We start from the raw sequence: 18,089 nt of genomic DNA, 5'->3' as shown, positions 1-18,089 counted from the left end.
CTCTAGGCAAGCACTCTACCAACTGAGCTACATTCCTAGACCCCAAACCTACTGGATTCTTATGTTTTACTCTAACTTCCCTTGACTGGAACACTGAACACACTGCTGAAAACTAAACCAAACAAAAATATTCTCATAGTGTCTGAAAAATGTGTTCCTCTCTCATGCCTGGAAGGACTCCTGTTTTCATACTGACTGAAACCAAAGTGCCTCCCGAAGTCCACTGGCAACGAGCTAGAAAGCTGTGGCCGCTGTGCATGTCTGGCTAAATCCAGGAGTGGAGAATGTTTCTGGAGGATTGAGAAGGTGAGAGGCAAAGCACACAACGTACTTGTCAGTAGTAAGACTTGAGCAAAGCCTGAAGCAGAGGGGCCTACAGGAGCACCTTCAGGTGGACTCTGGGAAGGCACCAAGTCACCAAATGGATGAGGGAGGTGCTTGAGTGCTGTTAATGCAATAAAATGTCTCAGAATGCCTCTGAGGTTGTTTACTGAGTGGGAAGAGTCCTTGTGTGGGATTTTATCAGTAGAATTCGCAGACTGAACTAAGAGCATCCTTATGGGAGAAAGGCTTAAGGACCATCCTTCCCTAAGGAGCTGTTGTCATCTAAAGGCAACAGGGAAGAGGGAGACATATCCTTGGGTGGTACAGTCACTGGTAAACTGCCCATGTTCCTGTAACTAACCCTCACAGATGCTCCTATGCATATAATAACAAAACGCGTGTGTGTGTGTGTATGTGGTGTGTGTGTGTGTGTATGTATGTACATATATATCCAAACTACAAAACAAATAAAACTTCATGAACTTAGAAAGGTGACTAGCTAGAAAATGGAAGACCAGTGAGGGAGAGAGAACAAGAGTGGGTAACTGGGGTGAATATGATCAAGGTACTCTGTATATGTGTCTGAGAAAACCCACCCAAATGTCGTCGCATAGGCCTTTGTCTGGGGTACCTCACACTGAACAGGGCTGATCTACAAAGGCTTGGTTACCTACAAATAAAGATGGTGATGGCTATGCAAGCATCTTCTGAGGTACCGCAGACACTCTACCCAGCTAGGACTTCTCACTCACATTTTTAAAAGCTAAACATTTAATATTAATTTTTGAAAGATGATTTCATGATGAAGGGACTTAGAGGAAGAAGAGAAAGAGAGTGGAGGGCTGGAAGAGGCTTAGAGGAAGAAGAGAAGGAGCGTGGAGGGCTGGAAGAGGCTTACTACTGCTATCTGCTTCTGCTGTCAGCTTTCTGCGGCGTAAAATCCTCTCTAACTCAGTTTCACTGTTCTCAGGGCCAAGGGATTTTAAGCTTCTCGAACTAGTGGATTTGTTAAGTGTCCCCTAAAACAAAAACAAAAAAGGTTAATATAATACGCAAAAGAACAGAAAATGCAAACCAATAAAACACTGTGAAAATCAAAATGAAATTAAGAAACAAGACAAATTACAAACAGATATATATGTGAGTTTCTCAAACTTGCACACGCACCCTCATTGACACAGAGTCCTGGATTTTTTCAGGAAGACACTGCTGATAGAGGAGACGGCAGCTTCGTCTCAGTAGAGCAAGTCATACAAGAATAGCTCTCAGGGAGCTGACTGTGCAGGTCAAACCATAGGGAGATCCTTGCACACTGGTGATGCAGATATCTATCCATGAACGATGGGTATGTCCCACTCACCTTGGAAGAACATCTTCATATGGCAGCATGGACTATACAGCACAAGCCCTCAGCTGCTAAAGAAACTGTGTGGTCTTGTTACTGACTGAGTAGCCCTGGCTGCATACCAGGGGGCAATGCTATGGTTGAGAAGCAACATAAGGGTCCCCAGTGTCTACCTGAAGAAGGAGCAGGCTGAGCTACCTTGGCATCAGTGTGGGAGAGGAACACCGTGGTCCTACAGAGATGGACTGACTTCCATCGTCCTAACAGGCGAGAACATAGATACATGCCTTTCCAGTGCCCAGAAGACACTGTACACAACCAGAGGCTATCAAGCTGGACTCCTGAAACTGGCCTTGGCTTCTAAGAAGACAAAGACCAATGCCATGGTTTCCCATCCAGGCCCCTCTTGAAAGGTATGACTGAGGGAGAATACCTTCCTATTTCCTTTACTACTGGAGCGTCTAAACAGAGCAGCATCTGATGTGCTCCTCACTCAGAGGTGAGCATGTAGTTGATCAGTAACAAGACTTCCATGACCATAGCCCACCCCTCCCTCCTCTGAAGAACTCCTCCTCAGCTGTACCATCAGTGAGGGGACGGGGCAATCAAGAGACCTAAGATCTAGTCAGTGGAAATAAAGAACAACCTTCTGGATCTGTAAGCAGCTTTTGTTCAGCAAGGTTTGCAAACTTGCTAAGGGCTTTTACTTCCATTCCCTTCTAGCTTCCAGCTTCTGGAAGGATACTCAGGGTCCTATTGTTTAGAAATGGTGATTCTCTAGACCATAAGACAGCAAAAAAGTTCCTTTCGAAAATCAGAAGGTTGCAAATCTCACACAGGAAAAGTTGTTACAATGTCCTCGCAGAGACCACACCTGCTTAAAGATATAGAAGGTGGGGGGTGGGGCTCTGACCAACTAGGTTAGGAGACTGTGGCTGTTGCCAGCTGCCTGATCAATTGACATACTTGAAGAAGGCTGGTATTTTATCCCAGCATGTGATACTTTTACCCCTGGAAATGAGACATTTTGTTTTTCATTTGTTGCAAAGATTTGTTAAAAAAAATATCCAGAAGGAACATGCCACGTGGGATTTAACAGCTTATTCTAGTTCAGAAGTGAGATGACTTGGTTCACTGGGTTGTAGGTCTCTATCTACTTGTTGATGAAAAACACAGTGAGGCATGATTGTTCCTGGAAATTAAAGAGAATGAATGGCCACTTTCCACTCACTTGAAAAGAATGTAAAGAACAAGTATCCTCATGTCATTTCTATTTCAGCTTCTAGGAAACTTACCATTTGAATCACTTTCGAGCAGCTATTTAAAAACTGTACGGTTCTCACCGTGAAAATAACTTACAGAGCAGTCACATTGTTTGACTCTCAAGGTCACTGTATGATTTCCCCCAATGGAAATGGCTGCTGGAAAGAAAACGACATGCTATCTACTGTTGTTAAATTCATCTTTTGCGTGGTCTTTCAGCTCTGTCTTTGGATAAACGTTAGTTCCCCTCAAATCCTGGCTGTGAAGCTGCAGAATCTATTTTCCAAGTTCTGACCTGTGAGATCCCCTCCCCATTTTTGTTTGCTCGCCCCCCGATGTGGTTAATGCCACTAATGTTCAGTAAAGTTCAGTGACACTGGCAACTGGAGGACCCTCGGATGAAACGAGGATGGACTTGGCTAATTAAGATTATTCTATCTTAACCGTATCATCTATTAATTCCATCTTAATAGAATAATCTATTCCTGAGATTATTCTACCTCTATATCTTACTTCTCTATTGGACTTGTAAAATATACCAGTCAGAAGACGGCTCAGCAGCCATGTGGTGCATGCTGTACACACAACTACTTTACTCTACAAGGAACTGGAACCCAGAGAGGCTCATGACCACCATCGGGTACCACGGTAAGTCAGAGATAAGCCTGGGTTTTAGTTGTAGATCAGAACCCCAAATATATTTTTTAAAGATTTATTTATTTATTTTACTTATGTGAGTACACTGTAGCTATCTTCAGACACACCAGAAGAGGGCATCATATCGTATTACAGATGGTTGTGAGTTACCATGTGGTTGCTGGGAATTGAACTCAGGACCTCTGGGAGAGCAGTCGATGCTCTTAACCACTGAGCCATCTCTCCAGCCCCACCCCCACAATAGTTATCCTACTATTCCAAATCACCACTGTGCTTCAAATGTTACAAATGTCCCAACTGTTACAAACATCACCACACTAACTTTCCTGCATTAAATAAAAACTGGTCCACCACTGCTACACCTGTTGAGAATGGTGAGGCGGCAGCTTTCCCTCTGATGTACAGAGCAAACGTGGGGATTCCTTCATATCTGTTCATATGGTAGCTTTTAAATGGCAATGTGTTTCCACAGTCTCTACTTCCTAACCTTAGAAGTTCTATATGAACACAAGAAATGTCTGGTGTACGTTGTACATACAAACTGTTCGGTTTGAAATATTGAGTGATGTGAGGTTGGAAAGATGAGTTGTTAAGACCAATGCTTTAAAAATTGGCTTGAAAACTGTATACCTCAAAAAACAAAACAAAACAAAACAAAAAAATGGAGTAAGGTTTCCAGCTCTCCTCGACCAGAGATTTGTATCTAATTTCTCCCATTACTCCAAAGCCCAAAGTAAAATACCATGGGTTACGGTCATTTTTAGCCGAAATGTCCTCACAAAGTTCTTCCTGTTTCTTGTACTCTGGGACATCAGAACACCTATCTGCTGTGCTCCCTGGTATAGATGTTCCTTTCCCACCTTGCTGTAAGGCTTGAGGCTCACCACAGCTCTTAACATCTGCTTTGTCACATGTGGTGGTTACCGGGATGGTGTCATGTGATCTCCTCGGAGCTAACTTTGGTAATTCTTATAGTGTGGACTCCAGATGAAAGGAAACCCTGGAAATACACTGAGCTGGAGTCCCACTTTCTCCCACGTAAGAATGAACGTGGTTCTTGGCCCCAGACACTGGGGCCATCCCTCAAACTCCTGCTGGGGTAAAAGAAAGTTGGATTTGGCAAAGAAGAGCAGGGATAGGGCCACGGGGGTCCACGCTTAGAAAAGAAAAAAAACCTTAGTACAAAGAAATATTAATTCTGGAATTATTATTCCTGCTGATACATGAATCTCAGAGATCTAAGAAAGAAAGAACTATTAAAAACAGTTTTCAAAAATCATAAATAATTTCACAAATTAATCTGCATGAATTAATATAAAATTGCAGTGATTGTTATACTGAAAAGTAATACTTGTGCTGTGAATACACACTGACAGTTGACCCCAAGCTTAGCATGTGCACGCACACACGCAAGCACAAGTTTACACACATACATGATAATGCTACATTCATTAAACCTGCTACCATTCAGCATGATCTGCCACTGACATAATTCCCTGCAAAATTAAGTAGCATCTGATTTTCTTAATAAACCAAAATTTTAACAAGTCAAACTGAGTCTAGTTGACATTAGAGCTGCTCTTCTCTCTCTTAAGGCCCCAGGGACTTCTTCAACCACAGGAATTAGCATTCAAATAAAGAAACAACAAAAGGGGCTGTCACAGGGGCAGAGCCCTGGATGACAAAATCTTCCATCATAGGATCGGTAGGGTAAGAGCCAAGTCCTTTGTCAGGGCCCCGTCTAATCCTTCATTCTGTAGGTAGACCACCACTGTTAGCCAGTGATACACCACTCTTCAGGGCTAATCCCACTCACTTAAAACTAAAGCAAACTAATTAAGCCATTCTGTGAGGTCTACTGTTTAAAGTCCTTCTTGATGAAAATAATGTTGTTTACTGTCATTACGCGGATGTCTACACGAGATGCTTAATTAGCACAGTAACAACAAACAGGAGGGGTTATTCCCGCACCTCCGCCCCACGTCTGCTGACTAACTGTGCATAATAACTCGGGTCGGGCTGGAATGGGGTCTGAAATAGAGCTCAGTCTGAAGCACTTCCTGTGAGAGGCTAGTTTGTAGCAAAGTGACTCTGTGGATTCTACGGGCCCCAGATCCCACTTGGAAAAGAGAGGCGGGGCTAGAGGAGGGCAGTAGACACATTTTCCAGCAGGCAGGAAGTAATGAAGAGAATGAACTTGGTGACGTGAAGACTTTCATGGAGCTGGAAACGGAGTCAGGCTGATCTAGTGCTTGCCTAGAAGGCGTGAAACCTTGGGGAAGTCTTTGGATGGACCCCCAGCACCATAAAAAATGGCTATAGTGGTGTACACCTATAACCCCAGTCCTTGGGAGGCAAAGGCAGGAAGAGCATTTCAAGTCCCAAGTCAGACAGAGCTGCATATGAGGAAAAGGGAACCCACAGCCTCCAGTACTAGACCATTAATTATATTTGGCTGTAAGCTAAGATTTACAGGTAGGTGCCAGGAATTCCACTTTCCTCCCTCACAAGGCAAAGCCCTGAGCTTCCTGCTACACTGTTGGGACTGGAGTCCTCTTATACTAAACAAGGCCTTGCTCAGTGTGTGGCCACCCTTATAGAACACAGTCAACAAGGCATCTGACACATGTGTTGGAGGAAGCCATGGTGCAAAGAAAGTAGCCTAATAGCGGAGATAAAACACACCCAAAACCACTATTCATGAAAAGCCAGAGGAGAAAATGGTCTTCCACTTCACCATAACACAGACAGTGACTCTTACCAGGATTCCCTTCAGTTCATCCACTGCACTTTCTGAGCCCTTTAGAGAGTCTGGCTGTAATTCAAAAGGAAAAGAAAGAAAGAAGAAATTACTGTGCGAACGGAATTTTTTAATTATTTATTTATTTTATGTATCTGAGTACACTGTAGCTGTCTTCAGACACACAAGATCCCATTTCAGATGATTGTTGAGCCACTAGGTGGTTGCTGGGATTTGAACTCGGGACCTCTGGAAGAGCAGTCAGCCCTCTTAACTGCTGAGCCATCTCTCTAGCCCATGAATTGATTTTTAAATAGTAGATATTTAAAAACTTTTTAATGAATGTGTGGTGCGGGAGAGCAACCTGTGAGGGTTTTCTTCCACCACGGGGGTCCCAGAAATGGATCACCAGGTCTGGTGGCAAGTTTTTTAACACACCAAGTTGTCTTGCTGGCCCCATATAAAGATTTTTCCATGCTAAGTTGTTGGTGGCCCTTGTAGAGGCGGGAAGGTTGTGTGAGTATGTTCACGCTGTGCACAAGTGTACACACCATAGGCACGGAGGAAGATGCAAGTGTCCTCCTTCATTGTTCTGTACCTTGCTCCTGTGAGACAGGCCTCTTACCAAATGGACAGTCAGCAAGGCCCCTGATCCTCCTGGATCTGCTCTACTCCCAACTCCCCCCCACGCTATGCAGGTGGTATGATGTGGCCATGCTCAGCTGGGTGCTGGGGACCTGAACCCAGGTCCTCACTACTGCACAGCAAGCCCTGTGCTTCACAACAGTTTTGTTATTGAGGTTTTTTTTTTTTCAACTCCAGATTTGAAGGAACACGTTAGTTATTTCCTTTTTTTTTTTTCTCTCTTTTTTTTTTTTTTTTTCAGAGCTGGGGACCAACCCAGGGCCTTGTGCTTGCTAGGCAAGCTCTATCACTGAGCTAAATTCCCAACCCCATGTTAGTTATTTCAAAGCTACCAGATGGCCCCTGAATAAAAACTTAGAAGGATATTCTATTTATATTTAAAGGCAAAAGACTCCAGCTATCTTCTTCTAAATAGTACATAGCCTGGCGGGTATCATCCTAGCTACAGAAGGTTTTGGTAAATACTAGATTTTAAAGATCTGGTTCCAAGTCATTAGATGTTTTAGTAGTAAACTGTTCTTAGACATAGCTTAGGCTTTTGCCAGCAAGGGAAGGTGGGCTAGAGAACTGTGAGAGCAGAAAACAGGCGCTGGGCAAAGACTTCCTATGGCTCTCTTAGTTCCAGAAAGGCTGATGGACAGGAGATAGGCCTTTCCTATCTGTAAGACCAAATCAGGAGGAAAGGACAACAACCAACAGAGAATCTTAGCACCCCTGGCTGGGTTCAATTCTGGGCCCATCTGGTGAAAGGAAAGAACTGAGTCCCCCAAGTTGTCCTCTGACTCTGTACACACACACACACACACACACACACACACACACACACACACATGCACACACGTGTGCATGCACACAAAACAAATGCAATCATAAAATCTGTGTTTTTTTTTTTTTAAATGATCCCCTTTCCATTTTTCAAAAATAAAGACAAAACCAGGCTAGGATGTTCAACCTTCCCAGCCCAGGTTTCTGAAAAAAAAAAAAAAAAAAATTTCTTCAGTATCAGACATAAGTGTTAAGCCACCAATTCTAACCAGGTCAGTTCTACCTACCTGGAATATCAAGAGATTTGGAAAATAGGCCAGCAAAGAATTGTCCACAATACAGGCTTAGCTCTTAGGAAAACTGACAAGACAACCATGTCTTTTGGATCAATGTCCCACCTAAAGGCATAGTCAAAAGAGCTGCTATGCCTTGCGTGGTCCTGGCTCCTGAAGCCTTCTAAAGCCTGGACCATACACTATCAGACTGTGACATTCTGGGACTTGTGGTTCTGGAAAAAAGGTTTGGATTCAAGTGCACACTGACCATGTATAACGGAGGTTATTGGCCTGGTCACTCAGTGCTGCACCGACACAGTCTGATGGCAGCCAGCGAAAAGCCCAGCTGTCCACAGATCCTCACTGAGGTGTTTTTGCGACTTTGAGCCCCCAGGAAATAAGGGCCAATTGTTGCAAGAGAAGAAAAGCAGAAGGAATATCCCGAGGCTGAGAGCAGACTCAGCACCCATTGCTTTGCTTGTTTGTTTGTTTGTGAGACAGAGTTTTTCCCAGGCTGGCTTCTAACTCATGGTACCCCTTCCCTGACCTCCCCAGTGCTGGGATGGCAGGCATGAACCATCACAGCAAGCTCAACATATTTTACTCTAAACTAGCTCGGTTTTATTATGATACTATATTTTTCTCTAGAAATAGTTTGCTCTCACTTACTATTATTTCCATAGTGGTTGTGGTGTAAAAGACAGGAAAATATTTGCTTTGCAAGGTGGCATCCAGACCCTTCATTTTAAAATGCTTTCATATTTCAATTCAGTTGATCCTTACAACAGCCTCTCCGAGTCACATCTAGCAGGGGCTGGCCAGCAGCAGCACCACAACTATTACAGGATTATTCCACCCAGCTTCCTTCCATCTCTTCCTCCCCTAGTTAGAACCCTGCTTCCAGAGCACTGGCTCACAAGTAGGAGGAGCAGTTGGCTGAAATTCCTGTCTGCCTAGGGGTGAGGTAAGACTTCCTTCTTTCTGAATCGGGTTACCATGAACACTCCTACCTTGCCCGTCTGTCTTGCCTGCTGGCTACAAAGTGGCAACTTTAGAGGTACCTTAGAACTTCTATTCAGTAGTTATTCCACAGGAGTTCACAAAGTTAGCTTAGCGGGGAGTAGCCTTGGGGCTGAGGAGCTGGCTTCACTGGTAAACTACCTGTCTTGCCAACACGTGGACTTGGATTTGAACACGTTTGAAAAGAGTTTGGTGTGGGTAGCATATGCCTATAATCCCAGCCCTGACTGGGGAGATGGATGTTAAGAAAACCCCTGGGGCTCACTAGCCAGCCAGCCTGGCCTAGTCAGCAGACTCCAGACCAGCGAAGAGAGAGGCAAGAGTCATCCTGAGGGGCCACTCCTCAGGTTTCCCTAGCCTCTCCCCACACACATGAACGTGCCCGACACAGACATGGATGTATCTGCGTGAACCCGCACAGACACAAAGGCACAGATGTGCCTTCATGCCCACACTCGCTCCCTCACAAAGGAGGAGCAGTCTTGAAAGGAAAACAGAAGCAAGCCATGGAGTACATTGAACAAAGAAGGAAAAGACGGCTGCCCACATCTCATTAGAGCGAGGAAAGAAAGGATTTTTTTTTTTTCAAGAGAAACCTCAAAAACTGTTATTGGGCCTGTTTGAATGTGACAGAGACACACAAGGGATGAAGGAGGCCTGTGTGGGCTCCCAGCATGCATCTGTGCTACTTGGGAGGCAACTGCTGGTATGCAGGCAAACCAGCTTAGTCTACCGCTAGGTCTCTTCCACTATTACCATGTGGTCTCCCCACCGCTACACACAGACTGAAGCGTCAGGGAGGTACATCTGTGTCCCTTACTGCCTTACCCCCAGTGCCCACAACAGTATGATACAGAGAGGATGCTCAGAAACCCACAAGAGAACAACGGATCAAAGAAAAGGGAGGGGATAGCAACTGCTAGTTGTCTGACATGGTGACCCTCATCAATGCTCCTCTGGAAGAGAAGACAACACTGGGCAATAACATGCATGATCATGCACGAACCAGTTCAGGCTCACCTGAGTTCAGAGCCCTCTCAAAACAGGCTCACACAGAACTGAAAACTTCTTGGACACGTTACCTTCCAAGCCTTGGCAGTCTGTGTTGATATAGCTTTCATCAAATCCCAAACTTTCTCATTGAAAAGGAGGAGGAGGAGGAGGAAGAGGAAGGAGAGGGAGAAAGAGAGGGAGGGGGGGGGGGGAAGGAAGGAAGGGGGAGGAAGGGGAAGGAGGGGAGGAGAGGAATAGGGGAAGGGAGGGGGAGGAAGGGGAAGGAGGGGAGGGGAGGGACAGGGGAAATGGGAGGGGAGGGAAGGGGAGAGGGGGGAGGGAAAGGGAGGAAGGGGAAGGGGAGGAAGGGGAGAGAGGGGAGGGGGGGAGGGGAGGAAGGGGAAGGAGGGGAGGGGAGAGGGAGGGGAGGAAGGGGAAATGGGAGGGGGGAGGGGGAGGGGAGAGGGACTGAGGGAAAGATGGCTCAGTAGCTGTTCTGGCTGCTCTTTCAGAGGACCAGGGTTTGACTTACAGCACCTATATGGCAGCTGGCAACCACCTATAACTCCAAGTCTAAGGAATCTGATGCCCTCTTCTGGGTTCCTTGGATAGCAGATAAGAATACAGTACACAGACATACACACACACACACACACACATGCACGCAGGCATGCACGCAGGCATGCACGCACACACACGCAGAGCGGAGGATAGAGTATATAGCGGCACATACCTTTGCCTTGGGTCTGGCTGTCTGGTTAACTGGTCTAAGATGAACTCCCTTTTTAATTCTGTCCATCATCTCTTCCACTGCTTGCCTCTTCAGGTCTGTGACTTCCTCAGCTGTGTGAAGAACACAGACAGAAATCATCCTAGGACGGATGTAAGAAATGTCGAGTTCCTCTTGCTGGTGACATTGTGCTGTGTGATAACAGAAGTCTTTTTTTTTTTTTTTTTTAAATTTTCATTTCAGGCCGTGGCAGAGCACCAATAATTCACTGTGGGTAACAGCTACTCTGTGGCAATGCTTCAAACAATATACTTTTTAAATTAAGAAAAATTTCTAATCAGAACACTTAGCATTATAACAATCAAAGTCAAGTTTGTAGCATGGAAATCAATAGTGTTTCACCTAAGAGAAACACAATACAAGATTAAACTTGGAGACTGGGATATCTCCAGGTCTTTCTTCCTTCTCTCTCTCTCTCTCTCTCTCTCTCTCTCTCTCTCTCTCTCTCTCTCCTTCCCCTCCCTCCTTCCCTCCCTCCCTCCCTCGTGTGTCGAAGCGCACTGGGTGTCATACTTCATTTCTCTCCACATTATTCCTTTGAGACATGGTCTCTCACTAAACCTGGGGCTGGGCTGGTGGCCTGCAAACCCCAGCACCGTCTTTACCTCCTCCTCCACCTTTGTGTAGCCAAGCCGTTTTTCAAGGGGTTGCTGGGGATTTGAACCTCTGCCTTCATGCCAAGTGTTCTTACCCACTGAGCCATCTATCCATCCTCTGTTCCTTTCCCAGATAATCCATCTTTGCCTCAAAGATTTTTTTTTTAGAAGTTATTACATCCTGTACGTCAAAGAAAGTGGACTAAAGCCTACCTAAAAGAGGAGATCAAAGAGATCTCTTCTTTATGGGAAAGTAGTCCAGGCAAGAAATGAACAGCAAGAAGACAAACGCGATTTGTTTAGGAATTGTGTAAATGGGAAACATTTAAGCAAACCCTTTTTTTTTTTCAAATCTACTTAAACTATCCGTGTTTTTAAAATATCAAACATGCATCCAGCAATGACTTAAATGAAATCATTAAATGTGCCTGTAAACTTCAGCTTTCATGGGCTTGGGGTGTGACTCAGGAGCAAAATGCTTCCCTACAATGTATGATAAAACAAAACCACCTATTGTTCAGTGTGTGTGTGCGTGAGTGTGTGTGTGTATGTATGTGTGTGTGTGTGTGTGTGTGTGTGTGTGTTGCACACATGTGGAGGTCAGAATAGGAGATCAGGTGTCTTCTTATACTGTTCTCTGACTTATCGACTTGAGACAGGGTCTCTCGCTGAATTTGAAGCTTGCTCTTTGGGCCAGGCCAGCCAGTCAGGTGGCTCTTGGAATCCGCCTATCTCTGTCCCCAAATGCTGGGTGGGGCTAGACACATGAAAAAACTTTTAAATGGATTTGAACTCAGTTCCTCAAACTTGTGGAGTGAGCATTCTTGACTGAGCCACCTACCCCGCCCTTAGTGTCTGACTTTTCTTATTTGCTGCATGTACAGTGGAGGATTACAAATGAATTAAACCTATTGACCAAAGTTGATTTGGTTTTTCTCAAAGAATTGCTTGACCAAAGTATGGAATCACTTTGGAACATATCACCATTAATGGATTTCTAGTGAACTCACAGAAGCTAAGGGCCCACTTGAGACCTAGGCTGCATGGTAGACTGTCTGTCTGATCAGTTCTGAACTCTGGCTTTTAAACAGATATGATGTTTATACTTTTGGAGAGAGACAGCTAAGCCCACAAAAACTGCCTTCTAGATGATGGGGACCACAGTATACCCAAAATTAATTAGTGCTAGTTTCAGGTCTAACTCGTGGCTTCTTTCCTGAGGAGACTTCATGTGGACCTGGGTAGCCATTCCTCATCTCTGAATCCCTAAGGGAACACCAGAATGAACACCTGTCTATGATCCTCAACTCTGTAGCACCAAATGGCTGAATCACTGCTAGATTCATAAGTATAATCTGACTTCCAAGACAAGTCTGTCCTAGGAGGCTATTAAAAAACTAAGAATTAAAATGTGTCAATGTGGAACAGGATTCAGGTCCAAGAGTCATCTTTCTACAGGTGTCTTAGTTACTTTGTAGTTACTCTCCTCATTGTTGCAATAAGGGGAAAAGGGCCACGTAAGGAGGGCAGGGTTTGTTTTAGCTCAATGCAAGAGTAAATCTATCACTATGGGGAGGGGAGTCAGGCTGCTGGGGAGTGAGGCCTCAGCTGATGATAGGCTCTTGTGTTCTTCTTAGCCCACTGCCAGGGCCTGTGATAGCTGCCCACATTTAGAATGGGTCTTCTTACCTCCACTAACCTACTACAGAAATGTTCTCATGGGAATGCCCAGAGGTTTGGCTCCTGAGTGATTCTGGATCTTGTAGAGTTGACAATCAGTATCAAATATCACACAGTGCAACATAGGAAACACAAGTATCAAAGTTAGAACTCACCAACAAAGGAAAATGTTAGGGGGGAAAAAAAGAAACAGAGGGAAAGAAAGGTCTTATGCTTTGGGTTGATCAATTATATGCCCCTAAATAGAATTTGGGGGTAGGTACTTATTTGAATGGCCTATAAATATCTACAAGGAGGCAAACAAGAAATCCGCTCACTCATCCACTGTCTCCCTTGACGTCCAAATAGCTGTACATACACATGCTTTCCTGACCCTGCTCAAAAGGAAATTAAAAGAGGAGAGAGAGAGAGAGAGAGAGAGAGAGAGAGAGAGAGAGAGAGAGAGAGAGAGAGCGAAGAACACAACCCGAGCCAGGTCTTGTACACAAGCACCCGGCATGGGATGTGGTTTAGTCCTGGGAACTCAGAGACCAGTTTTAAACCTATTTTTCCCCCTCTTGGTTTTGTTTTATTTTTCAGAAAGGCTGCCATTTTGAGAGAGACTAGGAAGAGCCACAAGGCAAAGGGAACACCGCCTACAAACAGATTAGCACTCTGCAAGGAGAGACCGCAACCCAATTAAATACACCATACAGAAACTAATTAAGGCAGACAGATGGAGAATTACGGGCCACACCATTCAAATCTGCTACAGCATCTACCAGCAGGAATTTAAAGTAGTTCCTTATATTTGCTTGCCAAAATTATAGTGATAATTCAGAGAAGTACCACTATCTGCATTGTGTACAGATTATAAACCAAGCTTTAATTTCTCAGCCTTTTTCCCCCAAATATAAAGGCTTAATTGGTCTTAAGGAAAAGAAATCACTCTTATCAGATTCCCTACTCAGGCGCAATACAAGGGCAGCGCTAAGCTAGTCGCACAGGCTTTCTTCCTCTCACCGACCTGTTTTTGAAATGGCAAAAAAGCAATCTATATGAACTTCTGAACTATTAAGCGGTTCTAATAAACCGGCATGAATCACCTACGGAGAGCTCGTGGTATGTTTTGTAATTCCTTCCGCAATCGCGCAGTTGGTAATTGTCTCACAAAAGCATGTAATCAGGGGGACAATAGAAATATGCAGGATGCTGGAGATTAGAGAAAGAGGCTAATGAGGACAACAGGTCTAATGTTACCGAACTGCCATGGGCAGAAAGGAAAAAAAAAACCAACAAAACAAAAACCAAAGGTTCTTTGAGTTAGGGCTTCAAGGTCAGTCTTGGATCAGAATGCTACGTGTAATTAATTGGGGCTTAAATTTTTAGACCCACTTGGAAAATAAGTTAGATCTTAAAAGGAGAGAGAGAGAGAGAGAGAGAGAGAGAGAGAGAGAGAGAGAGAGAGAGAGAGAGGGAGGGAGGAAAGGGAGAGAGAGGCTGACGATGGAAGAAACCATCACGTTGTTACTCAAGAAAATCTCTGGTTATTACCAAGAAGAAATGAAGTCTCTTTTTGCTTCCCTGTTCTGCTAATATTTTTATTTGAAAAGGCCTTAAAATCCAAGCCACCATATATCATCATGATGGTAAAAACTACCAAAAGGGTACATTATGTTTGAGTCAGTTTAGAATTGACCTACGGATTATAAATTTAAGGAAATTTCTTGACTACAGGAGGAATTAAGTTCAAAGCCCTAGAGTCCATGTTAAAAAAAAACAAAACTGAGTATGGCTAAGGATGTCTGTGACCCCAACACTGTATTGGACAGAGAAAGGAGCATCAAGGGGGGTTGTTGAGTACCAATCTAGCTCCAGGTTCAATTAGAGATGCTGTCTCAACAGTGTAAGGGGTGATATAGCAGGATACCTGATGTTCTCCTCTGGTCTCTGCACATACATAGGCCTGCACATCTGCATCCACACACGTGCAGACACCACCATCACACACACACACACACACACACACACACACATACTTATCCATGTTGCTCAGAGGACAGACTGACTCAGGAGCTGGGAATGGGCCAATCAATCCTTCAATCCTTCGGCAATGGATTGGGAAGGGCTATAACAACACAGAGATTAGCTTTAACTGCCAACCTGACACAACCTAGCACTGCCTGAGAAGGGAGTCTCAACTGATGACCCAGATCAGATTAGCCTGTGGTGGGTTGTCTGGATTATTAATTGATCCAGTCCAGTCCACTGTGGGTAGAACCATTCCCCATGGCTGAGGAGGAGCCTGGGACAAAGCAAAGGGGATGTGGAATCAGCATCTTGCTGAGGCCAGTGTTTACCAGGGTGGAGTTAGTGATCCAGCCAGAGAGCAGGGCAGGCCCAGTGGGGCATGCATATGAGGAGCAAGGAGGAAGCAAAATCAGAGGGCTGTTGGTCAGCACAATGCAGACTTTGGGTTCCAGACTGACACTATGCAAAGCACTGACATGTCCTAAGACCTGGAGGGACACCTAGGACAACCTCGGAACGTCACACTGCTAATGGGTATGCAACTAGATGGGGGAAGGCAAGAAGGAGGGATCAAAAAGAATCTTACACAGATCTGGATTTGCAGCTGGCAAGTCCTGGAGAGCTTTGTAACAGGTGCAGAGCAAGCTCGTTGGTTCTAATTTGAGTTTAACACTGTGAGGCGCGACGGACTGAGATCTAACCCAGTTCCAGAGGGTGCTCTCATGGCCGCTACCTTGTGAGCTCTGTGCATGGACTCTAAACCCGCCAGTGGTGTCTCCAGCCCATCTCCTCACTTGCTCCTCTCGATCTACCTCCCTAGCTAGATCACTAGATAATTAGATCCTGAATCCAAGTGTCTCTCTATCTGGACAGCCATCACCTGGTCTGAGTCTGCTAGTCTAAGGCATTGACATTCTTCTGCTATGTCTGCCTTCCTGCCTGCCTGCCTGCCTGTCTGCCTCTCTGTCTGCCCCTCTGTCTATTATCTGTTTGCCTCCCTGTCTGCCTGCCTGCCTCTCTGTCTGTCTGTCTGCCTGTCCATCTGTCTGTCTGCCTGTCTGCTTCCCTGCCTGCCTGTCTGCCTCCTTGTCTGCCTGCCTCCCTGTCTTCCTGTCTGCCTCCCTATCTGCCTGTCTGCCTACCTGCCTGTCTGCTTGTCTGCCTCCCTGCCTCCCTGTCTGCCTGCCTCCCTGTCTACCTGTTTGCCTCTCTGTCTGCCCCTCTGTCTATCTACCTGTTTACTTCCCTGTCTGCCTGCCTGCCTGCCTGCCTCTCCACCTGTCTGTCTGTCTGCCTCTCCATCTGTCTGTCTGCTGTCCATCCGTCTGTCTGCCTGTCTGCCTCCCTGTTTGCCTGCCTGCCTGCCTGTCTGCCTCCTTGTCTGCCTGCCTCCCTGTCTACCTGTTTGCCTCCCTGTCTGCCTGCCTGCCTGTCTCCCCGTCTGCCTCCCTATCTGCTTGTCTGCCTACCTGCCTGTCTGCCATGCCCACCTGTCTACCTGCTCACCTGGCCTTCCCTTCTTTGCCCTTCCCAAACTTCAGGCAGAGTGACTGCTTTAGAGAATGGATCTCACTGCATTCCTACTTCAAACTTCTATTCTGAGGCAAAACATTGGCATCTGGGCCACTGCTCTGAGAACGTGGCTCCCATCTGCATCTCAACCTTCCTCCCTGGCTCCTGGGTCAAAGCAGCTTCCGAATAGTCCGTTGGTTTTCTGACACACGAAGCTCCTTTCCAGCTTCAGACCTTTGAACATACCACTATGCTGTCTGGGTATCCTTCACCCCAAACAGCTGGTCACTGATGCTCCAAATCAACTTGAATGCTGCCCAGTGAAACCAGCAGTCTGCCGTCACAGGGTCTCAGAGACACATGCTTCTTCCCATGGTACTTCCCAAACCCTCACTGCATTAAATGACATCGCATTTATGTGCATGGCCACTTGTTTATTACACCATGTTTAATTACACCAGCATGTGACTTCAGCATGTTATCAGTTCAGTGTGAGATAGTAGTGTACAGCTGGTAAGATACATGGAAAGATCCCAACCCCCTTGACACTGATAAGGATAAGAAGTCTTTCTCCAAATCTCCTTTGGGATTACCCCTTTCCATTGTGTCCCAAACGACCATTCCCAGAGAAAGCATAGTTCTGTATCCTCCCTTGATCTACTCTAGACGAGAAGCTGTGGGATGGTTTGAATATGCTTGACCCAGGGAATGGCATTATCAGAAGGTATGGCTCTGTTGGAGTGGGTATGGCTCTGTTGGAGTGGGTGTGGCTCTGTTGGAGTGGGTGTGGCTCTGTTGGAGTGGGTGTGGCTCTGTTGGAGTGGGTGTGGCTCTGTTGGAGTGGGTGTGGCTCTGTGGGTATGGGCTTTAAGACTCATCCTAAGAGATTGCAGAAGAACCCAGGACCCGTGAAATTCTAGGATGCTTTATCTACCTTGGAATTTGTGCAGATCTCCTGGATTGGGTATTTTCTTTAAACATTTTTCATATTCAACATAATCCACAATTTAAGTCTAAGTCATTCGACATCTCAAGCTCCTCGACTAAGAGTACTTTTCTATATTTTGTTATCTGGTTTAATGGGCAAACAATGATTTGGCATTGACTTCTAAGGTCACTGAATACCTTGAGACAGAATAACAGCCCTGCAAGGAAATGGTATGAGGAATGGAAAAACACAAGCATTGTCTGGTCATTGCCAGTGTTGCTTTCCTCAGAAAGGAGAACTGTTGGGTTCTCTGCTTCATTTATTATAATGCTCTGTGAGGTTCTATATGATTTGTTTCATTTTTCACTGTTGTTTAGTTGTAGTTCTTTAACACACACACACACACACACACACACACACACACACACACACCCCACGGGACACATGAGATAGGATGTATCATCACACATGGTAATATGCTCTATCTCTGTACCTATGAGTAGGGAGGTTCGTGTGGAGAAAATCATTTGGCCACAGCTAACATTT

General features: G+C 45.3%; 1 protein-coding gene across 3 annotated transcripts in view; it reads right to left on the bottom strand.

Annotated features, from left to right (window-relative positions):
• Positions 1–18,089, bottom strand: part of Shtn1 (shootin 1) — a 104,330-nt gene that overhangs the window by 19,529 nt on the left and 66,712 nt on the right. For 2 of the 3 annotated variants that reach the window (XM_032892233.1, XM_032892234.1), the window contains exons 13-14: positions 10,761–10,870; positions 6,351–6,404 (exon numbers count right to left, since the gene is read on the bottom strand). In XM_032892233.1, the coding sequence (XP_032748124.1) occupies positions 6,351–6,404; positions 10,761–10,870 (164 nt within the window). Of the gene's footprint in view, positions 1–1,222; positions 1,344–6,350; positions 6,405–10,760; positions 10,871–18,089 lie in introns of all 3 variants that reach the window. The other variant, XM_032892230.1, reaches the window with a different exon arrangement.

Source organism: Rattus rattus, chromosome 2 (genome assembly GCF_011064425.1).
Source record: "Rattus rattus isolate New Zealand chromosome 2, Rrattus_CSIRO_v1, whole genome shotgun sequence".
NCBI classification, from domain to species: Eukaryota; Metazoa; Chordata; class Mammalia; order Rodentia; family Muridae; genus Rattus; species Rattus rattus.
The sequence above is the reverse complement of the archived record's forward strand: the minus strand, read 5'-3'. Positions and strand labels throughout refer to the sequence as shown.